At 39.1% G+C, this 15,921-nt stretch overlaps 1 protein-coding gene across 5 annotated transcripts in view; it reads left to right on the forward strand.

Moving 5' to 3' along the window:
* Positions 1-15,921, forward strand: part of TPD52L1 (TPD52 like 1) — a 50,717-nt gene that overhangs the window by 12,160 nt on the left and 22,636 nt on the right. For 2 of the 5 annotated variants that reach the window (XM_084201881.1, XM_084201882.1), the window contains exons 2-4: positions 6,983-7,098; positions 11,686-11,709; positions 12,113-12,261. In XM_084201881.1, the coding sequence (XP_084058007.1) occupies positions 6,983-7,098; positions 11,686-11,709; positions 12,113-12,261 (289 nt within the window). Of the gene's footprint in view, positions 1-6,982; positions 7,099-10,596; positions 10,661-11,685; positions 11,710-12,112; positions 12,262-15,921 lie in introns of those variants that run through there. The other 3 variants (XM_084201883.1, XM_084201884.1, XM_084201885.1) reach the window with 2 other exon arrangements.

Below are 15,921 nucleotides of genomic sequence, written 5' to 3' on the forward strand. Positions count from 1 at the left end.
AACAGAAGGAACCTTCTACTGTCTTTAAACTGTTACATTTCACAACAATTGCTTTGTTTTTCCATAGCTACAGCTTGAAAATGTTACCCTTGTCTTGTCTAGGCATTCAGGATTGTTATTCTATACAAAGAGAGCTTGCTGTAGGGTAAAATGTGCAAGATCATCCTTGCATTCCTGGACATTTTGTGATAATTACTTTGCTTGGAAGATCATTTCCCAGGTTGAAATCTAAGGTTGAAGTAAGTGATATGTATTTTTAAAACCGTTATTGCTATTCTCACTTGTGTGAGAAACACATTGTGTTTCCATGTTTGGCCTGATTATCAAACTCCTTATCAGTGTATATGGTTTCTTGGTGCAGTGGTCAAACTGTTGAGTCTCTTTTCTGCCAGTTTTCTGTGAGTAGATTGTCAATTTCACTGGCATAGATTGGCAGCTGTGTCAGCGGTTTCTGGGGGAAAAAGAAGGTAGATACATCCTCAAGGTATGATTAATATAATTTTTTTATATTAAACAGAGAAAAGAATCAGCACAGTACAACTGGCTGTTTATCCAGGAGTTCCGAATAAAAGTTTTCCTTTGTTTGGAAATCTGCCAGTCTATCTCATAGCTATGGATAGATTTTCTTACTTTTCAGGTTTGCAAGGGTTAACAGATGGAAGGCAAAGCTTTAACAAAGTCAGTAATAAGCTGCTTCAGGATGACCAGGGACACCTACTCCGAGATTTTTGACTACATCCTAGAACTCTTGAATACCCAAAAGTTGTACTCTCTCCCTATCCTTGACACTACTGCCAGCCTACAGCTCAAGGAGAGAAGGACTGAAGACACTTGCACATCCATCTCCCTCTTTGAAGGAACATACTCAGAGCAAAAAGAAGACTGAGCCCACATGATTGCAGAAAGTAGAACCAATATTTTTCTGTTATGTTTACATTTTTAGTCTATCACCTGTCCATCTTGAGTATTTCCCTCTCTTAGCCAAGGTGAATCCAGCCTCTGAGTTTGTTTTTCAATCATAACTTCAAAATCAACCTTGTATTTTCAGTTCTAAGTCCTTTAGGAGAGTGGCAGGCTGTATGTAACTGTTAGGCTCAAGCCTAGGCAAGTTCAAGACAAGTTCGGACTTGTCCACAGTTAGAACCAGACACAGAAGGGAAGATCTTCCTTCAGTAGTTTGTTTTCTAGATGAATAAAATGATAACAAATTTTCCTATTTTGATCTTCCAATAATAACTCTGTAGTGGAAAAAATGGCATGGAAATCCTTGCAACTTCTGATAGCCTTTTCTGATCAATTTAGTTATTTAGTACATGCTTCTAGTCCCCCTTGTCTCCCCCTTAATCTCTATATCTGGCATTAAGACTACATTATAAAGAAGATCAAAGACACTAATGCAGTGTCTGGACAGTTCCTTTGTTCTACTTACTATTTCATCCCTTTGAAGACTTAATTGCAATTTAAATTTGTGAACAAGTGTTTTTCAAATTTAAATAAGGAACTCTAATGACATGGCAAAAGAAGCTGTAGCAAGACATTTTGCTTACTAGAAGGGTTATGTAATTTGTTTTCTCACTATTTGGTGTGAATGCTAGATAACAAGGTAGATATGGTATTTTTAATTGGTTGGAAAACAAAAAAGCAGAGCAGTAAAATAACTTCAATTCTTAATGCTTTGTTATCACAAAGGTTCATCTATCTATTTCCTTGAATGAACATTAAAAAATGTACACAAACAAAAATTTGATGTTTTTTACCTTAATTTTGCTGTCATTATGGTTAATTCAACAAACATCAGTGCCTATAGTGTAAGCTTTTCCTTTTGTTGGTTTTTTGGGGGGGCTTTTGGAGTTGCTTTTCTTTTTTAGACAGTCAATACAAGAAATAGTCTGATACGTGCTACTCTAGAACATGGGTCTGAGATGAATACAGAGAAAAACTCAAAAAGCACTAACTAAAACATCTTTATGTAGGTAATCTTTAGATACCTGAGTAAGTAAAAAAAAATCTGTCATGGATTTTATCATTGTACTGTTTGGTTATTTTAAATTTTGTAGAATAGTTACAGATCTTCTAGATTCTATGTGGCTTATTAAATTTGTCATCCCTACAATTCTACTGGCAAACATATGCACAGGTATTGATCGCTGCTGAAACAGTTTCTTACATTCAGTCAGATTTAACAGCAGGCTGTAGAATTAGGGTCACTAGTCTTAGCCTCAACTACCGTGAACTTTGGGGGAAAATCAAAAATGCCCATTTCAGCACAGTGGAACTACTTGCATGGTTATTGTATTATTTTGTCGTATGAATCTTTCAGAAGAACACAATAAATGTGCTTCCCCAGCTTTTCACCTCTTCCTACTTCTTTCTGTATAAATCTCCTAATACAAAGGGTTTTCTGCTCATTTTTTTCAACTTGGGTCCTTCTGTATGACTTGCAGTTCGTATTTACTGATAATCCCATACTTTCAATGTTTCATTCATATTTTATCTAATGATATATGTGACAACAAGTACTAAAACCTTCTTTAAAGTAGAAGCCAAACAGTGTTTTGCATTGATTCAAACCTATTTTATGATTTCCCACACTTTATGGGGGCGGGGTTTTTTGTTATTTTGAAGTAACATATGTGCAGAAAATCATTAGTTTGCCTGTTTGTGGAGGATAAATGAGTTATACAAGAGTATATTATTAGTGTAATTTGCTGTAGTAACGGGAGGTTGTATGAGACCATAGGACCTGCAGTCTTGTCTCCAACAATCCTACACCACAAGACAAGGCTGTCTGGAAGAGATAATGAGGGACGTGGGCTGGGTCTTGCATCTGTCTCTGGGCAGAGTTTTATGAGAGCATATCCCAGAGCTAATTGTTGATTAATTGATTAAGCTCTGGATTGAGCTTCATTGCAAATGGAGAAGGGGAGAGAAGGGGATAGGTAATGAGAACTCCTTAGCTGACCATGGAGAATGAGGGAGGGGAAGTTCAAGGAACAGATTCTAAGACAGCTTCTGTTCAATTGATGCCTCTTGTGTGATTTTTTTTTTTTTTTAGTGTAATAGAACTGCTGGGCAGGCACAGCATCTGAAATCAAATTCAGGAACAACAGAATTAAGTTAATCTGTATAAGACATAGTAGGAGAAGAAAACAGATGTTAGTGGTAGCATCTAGGCTCTATCCTCATGCCTTACCTGTTAGTGGCCTGCTTGAATGAAACTTGGAAAACCTGTGCTTTAATCTATATGTGGAAGTCAATGCCTAAAATACTGTGCTGTTAATAAAGGCCATAAGAGATACAGGACATCACCAATGCCATAGGTTCTTGTAAATGGCTGGTAAACTACTGGATGAGCTCCTAATTCATTGAGGGAAGCTTGTAACACCTATACTACAAGGTAAAGCAAAAGTTATTTAACCACCCAACAACCGAATTGCTCTTCTAAAAGGGTGGAAAGATAATTTCCAATTCCACACTTGGATATTAGTGAAATAATAGCAGCTCTCCATCTGAACAATTAATAACAATTTAATCACAATTCCAGATTTTCCAGATCTGACCACAGCTGGAAGCAAGGCATGATCTTCAGTATTTCTGGGAGGAGTAGGTAAGAGGAAAGGAAATGCAACTTGAAGGCAATTCTTTTTTCCTGCTACCAATGACCTTATGTTAATCTTGCAAACAACTCAGCTGCTTGTACAACTCCCTTCCCAGAGTGATCAAGCCTTCATGGCTCATAACTAATACCTATGCATCTTTAAGCAAAAATACTGTCTTTCCCCAGAGCAATTCCTGTGTGTTGTCAGGTTATGTAGCTGGGCAGGAGAGGAAAATGCCTCAGTCTTCTTCAATACTGAGAGGAGACCTCATAGCAGTCTACAACTTTTTCATGAAGGGAAGTATAGAGGCTGACACCGCTCTTTTCTCTCATGACCGGTAGACAGGACCTGAGAGAACAGCCTGACGCTGTTTCAGGGAGGTTTAACTTGGATATTAAAGAAAGGTTTTTCACCTAGAGGGTGGTTGGACACTGAAGAGGTTTCCCAGGAAGGTGAGAAGCCTGGGAAAGCTATCACAGCTCTAAGCCTGACAGAGTTGATGAAATGCTTGGGCACTCTGAAACACATGGTATTATTCTAGGGCTTGGCCTGTGCAGGGTCAGAAGCTGGGCTTTGATGATCCCTGTGAGTCTCTTCCAACTCAGAATATTCTATGATTCCATGCTTCTATTCCATGCCCACTCAGGATTTTGAGGCTGTACGAGATCAGAACTTGTAGGTGGGCTTACATCCCTTCAGTTGTACTGGAGGGTGCTAGGCTGCTCTGTCTCCTGCATGGTCAGGGAATCACAGAACTTCCTTCAGTCAGGAGACCGAAGTGTGAGAGATGACAGTATCTAGAGAGAGAAACCAGTGACTGGAAGAAATGTTCTGCTGGCCTTGCAGTGTCACACAGTGCAGAGACCCCCACAAATCCTGAGCAATAGGTACACCTGTCATGCAAAACATCCTTGAGTCCAACTCAAGGCTCCAAAGCAGTGTATTAGGTTATCAGCACACTTGGGCTGATGAGCTCTGTAGCTTCAGTGGAGAACTCGTACAGTATGAGGCTGAGCTGGTGGATGCTGACCTCCGCTGTGCTCCATTACAACTATAATGTCCTAATTGTAACCACTCTGCCATTGTTGCTGCTAGAATCTAAGTATTCTCACATGAGGAAGTTTCGGAACTCAGACTGGCCTAAAGAAGGCTGTGACCCACAGTATGCTAAAGAGATGTTTAGACTGGAGCTGTGAGATGATCAAATGGAAACATTTGCAGAGGGACAGTGACCATTATGGAGGACTCTTGTAGCTTGAACAAGAAAGTAGAGACTGAAGGATCAGACTAGATTTTAGAGGACTTAAACAAGAAGCAAAGGACAAAAATTGCGGGAGAAACTGGATGAGTTTGCAAAGTATCATAGAGAAGATTGACATGTATGTGTTGTTTTGAAATGGATTGTAATTTCAGTCCAGTCTTGAAGTTTAAACTTGACCATTGGGCCAAGTGTAAAGTGTTATTTGGTTGTTTCTGGCGATTTTGTCCATGTTGGCTTCCATCTCTTACCTAGCCGTTTCAAAACTATTGTTGTCCCTTGAGCATGGATCTGCCTTCTTTTTGGCTTAAGGATCAGTTGCTCTGAGATCACCTCATCTCAACATCTATCCTGAGGCTTCCCTTAAGGGTTTTCAACCCTGTTTCCCCTTAGATCCTTCCCAGCATTTCCAACAGCTGCCCTGTACCACTGCTCCTTCATCCATGAAAAAATAGACTGCTTTCAAGACTGTGCAGACTAAGTTTAGCTTGAGTCCCATAGCAACACTATTAATCCTCAAACAAATACCAAATAACGATCATGTTTAGAGATGTAGGGGTGTTAATAAAGGTGATTTGGGAGTGTTCCTACTGAATAAATATGCTTTCCTTTGTCCTGACTTCAGCAATCTAGGTTTTCCTGGCAAGCTGCTTTTTGGATAATAGCTACGATTTCAACTGCTTCTATATGCCATCATGTTTTTAAAAGGTTTTGTGCTTAAGGGTGGTGATCTATTTCTGCATATGGTCCCAAGCAGGGGTTCAGCACCTGTGTTGCTGCTCTTTATCTTCCCACTCAGGGAAGATTGTAATTAACAAGGCTGAATTCACTCCATGATGTTCTGCAGGGAAGTTGACAGTATGAATCAAATCAGTTCTGTTCTGTTCTGTTAAATGGAAGGAAATCCAGGTACACTGGGGGACTCTAGGTGAAGGAAATGGCAGAAGGCTGGAGGGAATTTAGTTTTCTGCATGAAAATGTAAAGTACTCAATTTCAACAGACTTGTTCCTTCCTCTGTTCTTTAATGCCCAAACTTAACTAAGCTGTATTTTAGTCTCTGTATAATAGAGTTTACAGGCCTCTGTGGAGCTAGGAAAGAAATTGTTCTCTTCCATATTAAGCAGTATACAGGTCTCAGGAGTCAGCAGAGATGGCTCATTACCCTGCTAGGGAACGGAAATAAAGGGAAAAGTGCTGTCCAAGGTGTAACATGGAGGAGATTTTTGTTCCACAACAGAAGAAGATCTAGAATTTGAAATGAGTTCCAAAGTGACTAGAATGTTTTCTGTTATCTCGTGGTTTGCATTGTTTTCTCTACAGACCATAAAGAATGAGAGGCTCTTAGTGGCTGGAGCCCCAGCAATCTTCTCTTCACTGAATGATTGGGAGATAGGAAGTATTTTGTTTCATCAGTACCTATTATGCCAGGCAGGCCCTGGTCTTGCAAGCATTTATGTATGCACTTACCTTGCTTATTATAGATACTGACCCTGATCTTGGGCATGCAGAAGAAAGTAGCAAGGTCCAGTGTATTTGTCTCCCCTTCACAGGCTTAGATTGAGCAAGCAAGGAATTCTTCTCACTAACATTCAGAAAATTCAAACAATAGGTGTGGCATTTGCTTCTACAAACTGTGTGCATCTGTAAGGTTTCAAGTTGCTACATCAGAGGTACTTTTAGAAAAACTTGGCTCTGTAATATACTTCCTTTATTATTCAGTGTACTATTGCTACTCTATGCATCAGTGATCCACATTGGCCAGCTTTCTTATTTTGAAGAAAAAGCTTTCTTTTTTTCCTCCTGTATTGTTAGAAGCAAGAAAATGCCTTATCAGGGATTAGTAGGGTCCAAGGTGATTAATTTCTGGGAATAAGTGGTGTTTACACATACTAAATTGCTCCTATGCAGACACTACCCTCTGATACTTCCAATAGCTTTTCAGAAGTGAAGAGAAGCTGAATGCAAATGATTATAGCAGGAAAAGGTTGGTTTTTCTTTGTTTGGGTTTGTGGTTTTTTTCTCCTAGTGGGTAACTACTATATCATACTTAGATTTTAGGGGAGGCCAATACAATAGTTGTAAAATAAATTAATAATGGCTGTCTTGACCTTTTAACTTTTTAAGGCCTGTTGGAAACTCAGTCATTCCATGAAGCAGATGAAGATGTGGTCACTGATGTTGATTTCACCAATATGATTTCTGAAGAAGAAAAAGAAGAGTTAAAGACTGAGCTAGCCAAGGTAATGAATTTGAATTTCTGTGAGTGTTACTGTTTCTACTTCATTCAACTGGAGACTATTAATTTTAGGATGAAGTATACATCATAGAGGCATGCCTTTCCTTTTTGGTAAAATTATTCTAGGCAACAATAATGTAGTGTATAATTTTCTTATATACCTATTTTTTGAAGGTTAAATATCTTCTACTTGATGTTTGTACTGTGAAGTCAAGTGCACATTCCCATCTTAGTCAAGACGTGTCTTTTTTTATAAACATTCCTTGAAAAAGAATGAAAGGTGTTCTCATTAGATCTGTGGCCTTGTTGTTACACTGTGGTTGTGCCACCTGATAGAAAAATTTCTTTTTGTGGTGCTCAGAGGCAAAGGTAATGATGATGGTTACGGAAGAGGCTGATGATAACAAGCACAGTAATTTTATCACATTTTTTGTTTCCTTTGGCACTGATGTGTTTTGAGAAGGTAGTATCTTTTTTCAGGAGTCTGGACACTGTGAAGAGGCTTCAAAATAATAAGGAGATGGGAGGAAAAAGGTGTGAACCACATGATCTCTTTATTACAAAGATTAAAGAAATTTTCTAAATTTGGTCTACCATGGAAGGATGGATTCACTTTTAATTATTGCTGCTGAATACTGCAGAAAAGTGAAATTCCAAATTGGAAAATGAGAGAACGGGGAAAACTGTGGGTTTAATTTTTTTTGAAATATGAGTTAAATAACAGAAGTCACAGCCATATGAATGTGAGGAGTTGGTTATGGAACTGGAATACTTAAATTGATATTCAGTTGTACTACTTAGAGTACTTACAAAGTACTACAAAGTACTCTAAGAAGTAACATCTGCAGTGACTTTCAAGTAATTTACCTGCAGTGCTGATTCAGGATTTTCAAGTGAAACAGAAGACTGTCTTATCACTTTAATATTTTCTCAATCTTTGTGTTTCTGAGTTACTAGTTAACTTTTACTTCTTTGCTGATCCTGTCACATCTGTAAATAACCAGAAGGAAGCTGAAAGTTTACGTGTCCAGTTTATCAAATTCGTTAGGAGTTGGCATATTCATTACTGGCTTTTTATGAGGACCAGAGGCAGTGGGCACACACTGAAACACAGTAGGTTTCCCCTGAACATCAGGAAGCATGTTTTTAATGTGTGTGTGACTGAGCAGTGTACCCCAAGATGTTTTGGAGTCTCCATCCTTGAAGATATTTAAAAGCTGTCTGAGTACAGTCCTGGAAACATGCTCTAGGTAGGGCTTTAACCAGATATCCTACAGCGTTCCCTTCCAGCCTCAGCCATTCTGTGATTCTCTTCTCTGGTGAAGGGGACTTCACAGGCAGGTAGAAACAAAGAAGGAAAAAATGCCAGAACTTCCTGCAATCATCTGAGAATGGTATGCCTCTCTCAACAGAATTAATCTCAAATGTTTCGGGGTGTCCCTTCTGCCTACTGATTGCCATAGGAGAGAAAATTCTCATTAGCTCATGCTGGAAATACTTTAATTCCTGTACTAAGGTGCAAGTGAGGGATTGCCTGTCAAATATTATGATCTTGACTGACCTAGGAATTATTTTCTGAATTCCTCACAGCAGTTTACTGGCATGCAGCTGATGCTTAAAAGCAAAATAAAACTGATAATTATGCTAAGAAAGGTTTGGAAAACTTGAATGTAGAGTGAACTAAGTCTGAACAAAGTCTAAAGTTAAATGAGGCTTATGATTCTTATAAAAGACTGCAAAAAAATGTGTGACATTGCCTCCTTCAGAAAGAAAAATTTGCTAATGTGGGAATTGGGTAATGTTTGCTTTTGAAAATCTGTTAGTCTTTACTTACAAGCCCTTTCTGCTCCACCAATGATAGTTTTGTTTTCTTCTATGTCCTTATGTGCTAAGTAATACCTATTTGACCCTGTAGGAACAAGCACCTCTCTTACTGTTCTGAGGGGTAAAAATCATCCTTAATTCTTCTATCGACAGTTGATAAAACGGGGATCTGTTTGTGAGCACCTGTTGTGCATTTATTTAAGCAGAAAATATGTGCTTCATCTCTGTGTTGTGTATCTAATGTATATATTCTTTGTTTTCTTCCTTCTTCTCACTCTGACATTAGGAGAAGAACAAGCACTACTGTTTTTCTGGCAGGATTTTTTTGTATCCTCTATTCCTATTCTCCTGCTAATAATCTCTTTTTACTGGAAACTTCTCAGAACGTGGACTTGCTCTGTTCTTGTATTTGTAGCCTAGCTAAAACAGCAGGGCTCTGACTCTAATCAAGCCTTAGGATTTCTACAATGAAACTAAGAGTAACTCTTACAGAAACTTCTAACAGTCATTTGAATTTAAAGAGGTCAGTGTGACTTTTCAGAATAACAGCAGAAAATTGTAGCCCAAAAGCTTTACATAAGGGCAGAAGATTGTTAGCAGAACAGATTCCCCTCACCCCCCTCGCTGTGAGGAGCATTGTACAATGACTCTTGAGTCATGCTGGGGGCTGAGATTTTGAGCTACCTTGCTCACTGCTGTTAGTTGTCCTTCCATTACACTCATCAAAGTACTCATTTACTCTTTGGTGTCTTCCCCCTCCTACACCTTCCCAGAAGGAGCTATCTGGTTTGATCTAGCTGATGCACAGCATCAGCAGTGTGTGTTACTGCATGTTTGTTCCCAGTTTGAGGAAAGATTATAATAATACCTTTTTCTGCAAACTTAATGGGAGAAGAGAACTTTGTATGATGTGCCTATATCCTTCTGACTCTGTTGCACTTTGAAAGCAGGGAACGATGAGAATTAGAAGCTTGTATTTCTGTTGACTGAAGCCCTAGTTTTATGATGGAGTTATAAACATTTACAAAAGTGGACTTAAAAATTCCTAAACAGGTGATGCCTGACTTCCATGAGAATTAGGTATGTTACATGCTTAAATGCTTTTCAAGATCTTACTGTAAGTCCCTAATCCTTTCTACCTACTTCAGAGTCATCACTGATATTTGAGCACTTGAGGGCGGCTTTGTATCTGTCATTATTTTAAAATGATGGAAGTTGAGGAGGATTTTGTCAATTCAAAACTGATTGCTGTGTTATAAATAATAAATTTCTTTAATCAAAAATGTTGCTCATACTTCTGCCATTGAGCACATGGCTAATGCTTGCTTAGGTTATCACAGCTTTAAGATGTCTATTCAATGGAACAGATGGAAAGTAATTTTAATAGAAGACCTGAAATGTTTATGTATCCAAGTACCTGATGATCAATGTAGTGCTGGCCCCTAAGCGTTCTGGCATCAGTTTCAGTAAAGCTCTTTAGCAGTGTTGCACAGCTAGTCATGCACTAAGGGGTTTGCTCTTGGTGAGAAACAACCAAAAGCAGCTCTGGACTGCTGCCTGAGGAATGCTGACATTTGTGCTTTCCTTCTATAAGCATATAACCAGTTACTTTCTCAGAAGAGAGCCTCTTGACTCCTGCCTCTTGACACTATTCCATTTGCAGGTTGGGAATATAATGGAGCATAACAGACATGGGGAGGATCAAAGCAATTTGGATTGCTGTTGATCTAACAACAGTGCTGGTGAGGTGCTGGCATCACAGGCATTGGTGAATACTAATATCTGCTTCACTCAGGTCATGATTTTGCTCTGTGTTCATATAGCCTTGCTGCTTAATTTCTGAGCTGCTTGTAAATTGAAATAGCAGGTAATGACAAAAGAAACTGATAGCTGGGGGATTCAAGGATGAGACTTTTCCAAGAACAGTGAGCTTGGAGCCAGTGAGGCAGAATGCATGAATGTGTGCAATGAAATAATGCTGGTGCTGATATTCTAAATATAGCCTTGGAGGTCAGTACTGCTTCAGCTGGTGCTTGCATCATTCCCTGCAGCCAATGGAGTTAAATCAGAGGGAGACTGTGGCTCCAGGGAACTTAGCATATGGTAATCAGATAAGTTGCCATATGTTACCTTACTAACATATGGAGGAAGAAACACAGTTGGTAGGGGAATTTCTAAATCTGAAGTGTAAGACAGCTGCTCTGGTGTCACTTGCCCTTGTTGGCTTCAGAATCTCAGTGTGCTGCTTGTATAGATTGGCTTGGGAGGCTTCCAGTTGAAAAATGCAAACCCCTGCTCACTTGAAGGAGTGCTGCCCAAGGAGCAGGATTCTGAGCCAGTGGCAGGACCATTCTGGAGTTCCTCTTCTTACAGTCCTGTCTTCTGGTTCTTGCCTGGTAAAACACTGGCTTTGATTAAATATTTCAAAAAAATGTCTACTGCAGAGAGAATTATATTGCTCTGTTTGGGCTGGATGGCATCTTTACAGCTTGAAATTGCAGAGTTTGGTTAAATACTAGGATCTCTGGAAAGACTAATCTGCTCTGTCTTCTGAGTACTTTTATGCTTTAGGTACTGATCACTCATGTTAATAGTTCAACTATAAATTTTTATGTTACAATTCTGAAATATGCAGGGCCTAAAATACATAAATAAAACTCATATGACAAGGATTTAACATTTGATGGTAGTCTCAAGTCATATATTATCATGCAGCTTTTTCTATTTTTTTTACCTGCTCCTAAGAATTTGCTTATGTTTTTTTCAGGACCAGAAGACTAAAAACCTGCAAGTATGAAGTTAAAAGCCTGTGCATTCAAAGAAAGATATTTGCTTGAATTTTCCAGTCTTTCTCTTGTCCTGTCCATTCCCATTTTACTAGTGAATGTAAAGCTGGTATTTGAGACTCCTAATGCTCTAAGGCAGATTTAGGTGAAGTTGCTTCCTTACTGGATAATTCTCTCTCTTATCAGATGCATGTGTGTGATGATGAACATAGGTGACACAGAGGCATTAATTTAACATACTCTCAGCTCTGTTCTGGGCATGCCTTTGTGACCTCCACAAGCACTTGACTCAGTCTCTCTAGGTACCTACGAAAAGCATGAGTTTGTGAGATTCATTTAGCCTTTAGCATTGTATGTGTTTATCATTCTGTGGGAACAGGCTAACTCCTTTCTCCTTGTTTCCCTCAGCTAGAGGATGAAATTTCAACTTTGCGGCAAGTGCTAGCAGCCAAAGAGAAGCACCTGGTTGAAATCAAACAAAAACTTGGCATAAGTCTGATGAATGAACTGAAGCAAAACTTTAGCAAAAGCTGGCATGATATGCAGACAACTTCTGCGTGAGTACTGGTCTTTATACTTACACATATGAACATACCATGTTTTTCTAAAACTTTTTGGGCTGAATTAATAGGAACATTGGTAGAAAGAACCACCCACCTTCATCAAGTGCTGTCTGAAAAGTCATTTGCTTTTTTTTCCCCTCTTCATTTGACAACTGAATTTGACACTTAAGGAGAAGGAAAAGTGAGCTTCTCCACAACTGAGCCGAGCTGGGAGTTGACAGCAAGGAAGGCAGGGGGCAGTGGCATGCATCATCCAAGAAGGAGCAGTCTCACAATACCTGAAAAAAGAGAGCAGAGCAGGTCCAGTGACAGTAAAGAGGGTCAAGCCAAGAGTTAGATCTCCAAGTGCCTCTGTACTGATGAGCCAGGTTCTAGATCAAGCCGGGGAGTCAAATCTGTGAGTTCAAGATCTGTGAGGTACCTGGACAGATACAGGCTTATCAGTAATATGACTTCACATTAAATTCAGTCTAAGCTTTAGTATGGGTCCCAAATGAAGGGAAAAAGTGCTTAACAAGTGTTCTCCCAACTCTTGCACAACATTTTCCTCACAGTCTTACCCGAGGTTTCACAGCTGTGCAGTGCCAGATCTCACCTTGAGCTGCCAAGTTCAGGGGAGTGGGGGGGAAAGCATTAGCAGTTCCTCTCAGTGCATTCAAGGTGCTGACAGAGATTTAGTAAAATATGTTAAAATGTACACTGGGACATTAAAAGAGCTATTCTTTGTATTTTCATGAGAAGTCCAAGACATAAACCCCTTCAAAAAAATACAGTTTGTATGTCACTGTTGGACAGTTTCTCATCTAGGTCCTGTTTCTCATGACATGTCATTAGCAGGGGTATCACTGTTGCCTTGGTGAGGATGTCTGCCTGGTGGGGTGCTAGGAGAGAACAGTCTAGAGACACTAAGCTTTAGAAGAGAGGAGGGGCACAAGATATCTGAACTAGAATTACTGGGAGATACTAACAAAATTTTGAAGCAAAAACTTTCATTTTTACTTGAAATTTGCTAGCAAGTTCCCAGAGAGGTTTTAATTTTTACTCCACACTGACATTTGCCACAAAGATAGACATAGGAGACCTTTTCAGTGTGGTAGCTGCTACTTTTTATTTGAGATGAGTTTTAGAGACTACAGTCCATTAGATGGTAAGTGTCCAGAAATTGTTATGTGGAACTGAGCAGCAGGAGTCCCATTTGTGCCCCAGAAAATTCTCAGGTTTATGGTCCAACTGCTGTATAATTCTGCTAGACCCTTGTGCCAGAACACCAGTGATGATACAAATCATGGCAATCCAGCATTCTTAAGAATGGATGTGTTGAGTAATAGAGGTGATTCATTGCTGCTGTACCAAAATAGCAGTGGGACAGCATTATTCACCAAGATTCTCTGATTTAGGAAGGATGAAAAGCTTGGGTTTAAAAAAAAAAAGGTTCTAAATATTTACATGCCTGTGGTTTAGGTTTCTAAATCCACAATTACTCATTTTAAGTTTTAAAATGATCTGGTTTTAGGAGGTGAAATTTTGTTCCACTTAGCTGGTGTGTTTTCCTGTAAGTTAAAACTACTTTTCTTTAGCAGGGAACTTTTCAAAGCCACAGAGCACCAAAGGTTTTTTTATGTATTGTTAATGTTTTTAAGCTCTCCATTTAGGGATGCATTCTTAGGTTTAGAGTGGACTTAGGAAGAAGGGTGGACTTCTTTCAGAAACAGTCCTGTAAGGTGTGTTTGACCACTAGTTAAGAGTCATGATCTAACTTACAGGATGCATGTCACCTCTACTAAATTTAAACTTGAGATTTTAACTATTTTAAAGCATTTATATTTTAAATGGTTGGCCCCAACTTCCTTGTTAATTTCCTATATTATTCAGTGCACTGATGTTTAGCATAATCTATTATATTTTAATATAATGTGTTGGGGGAGGCAAAGGGTTCTTCTATAGAGGACATCAGTAACTACAGAGCAAATGATTGCCTTGGGTTTGGTTTGGTTTCATGGTGGTAAGGCATTCAACTGGAATGACTTCCCACACACACCTTTTTAATGACTGGCTTTTCAGTGAATAGAGGTGGGTGGATATTCAGCTTCTAGCAATGCAGATTTTTTAGATTTTAAAAAAAGAGATTGATTCTTATTTAGATACCAGAAGCAGGGTCATGTTGGTAGATTTTGAGGTTATTTATTTTAGCTTAAGAAATAATTACAAATGTCTTTACATGGATATTTGTAAAGACCATAATTGAGCTTTTCTAATTATTGTTCTGCTACAAAAGAAAGGTTTTATATAACCTGAATGCATTGTATTCAGTTGAAGCTTCTTGGTAGTGCTTCTGTAAAGTTCCCACAGGTCTCCTTACCTTCCATACTTCAGATTTTCACCATATAGGGGATTAAGGTAGAATATAGTAATTATGACAATTAACCTGGTTTTATACAGAATCACGGAATATTTGAGGTGTTGACAGCAATGTCAGAAGACTGTCTGGCCCAACTGACTCTTTCAGTCAGGACCAGCTAGAGCAGAGTGCTCAGGACTATGTTCAGTCAGGTTTTGAATATCTCCAAGGATGGAGATTCTACAGCCTCTCTGGGCAACCTGTTCCATCTTCAATTGCCCTCACTGTGAAAAACCTTTTTCTTAAATCCTAAAATATCAATATATTTTAATATTTCTTCCATTGAATTTGTGCTGGTTGCCTCTTGCACTTTCACTAAACACCACTCAAAAGGGCTTGCCTCTGTCTCCTTTCCTCCTTTCATTAGGCTTTCTATACACATTGATGAGGTCCTTCCACGTGCCTTCTCTAAGGTGACCAGTCCCAGCTTTCCCAGCCTCCTCATATGAGATGTGCACTAGTCCTTTACCATCTTTACGCACCTTTGCTGGACTTGTTCCAGTTTGTCCATGTCTGCCTTGTACTGGGAAGCACAGAACAGGACTCAGCTGTGGCCATAACCAGGGCTGACAGGGGAAGGATGGCTTCACGCAACCTTTGTTGCAAAAGCACATTGCAGACTCGTGTCCAGTTTGTTCTCTAACAGGATTCCAGGCCTTTTCTGCAAGGCTGCTTTCAGCTGGTTGATCCCCATCCTCTACTGGGTTATTAATCCCAGCCTGCAGGACTCTGCATTGCTCTTTATTGAACTTACTGAGACTACTGTTGCCTCTTTTTTTTTCAGACCAAGTCCCAAATTACTGTATTCTTCAATGCAATTACAGAATTGCATTTCATTCAATTTCATTCATGGAGAAGGTTACAAGGGTTACTTTAGCCTTTCACTAGTCCCTCATATTAAGCACTAAAGACTGTAGATCCACAATATATCTTGCCCTTTGCTGGGCATTTATGTTGTAACCACACTCAGCTTTTCATTTGGTGCTTTTCTGTAGTTCTTTGGAAGAAAACACATAAGACATTGTAGTCCTGTCTTCTTATGAGATAGTTCAATTCTACTGAGTTTCTAAGGAGCAGTTTGACCTGTAAAATTACCCACCAATAAACTCACTCCAGCCTAATAGTTCCCACAAACTTCTTTGCCATTCTTTCTTAAAATGCTGTTGACTGTTATAAAACATAACCCTCCTGTTTTAAATAGTTAACCTTTCAACCCATGGATGGAATAATGACTATGGACAGAGCTTCTAGGGAGA

Source organism: Fringilla coelebs (genome assembly GCF_963513975.1).
Source record: "Fringilla coelebs genome assembly, chromosome: 3".
NCBI classification, from domain to species: Eukaryota; Metazoa; Chordata; class Aves; order Passeriformes; family Fringillidae; genus Fringilla; species Fringilla coelebs.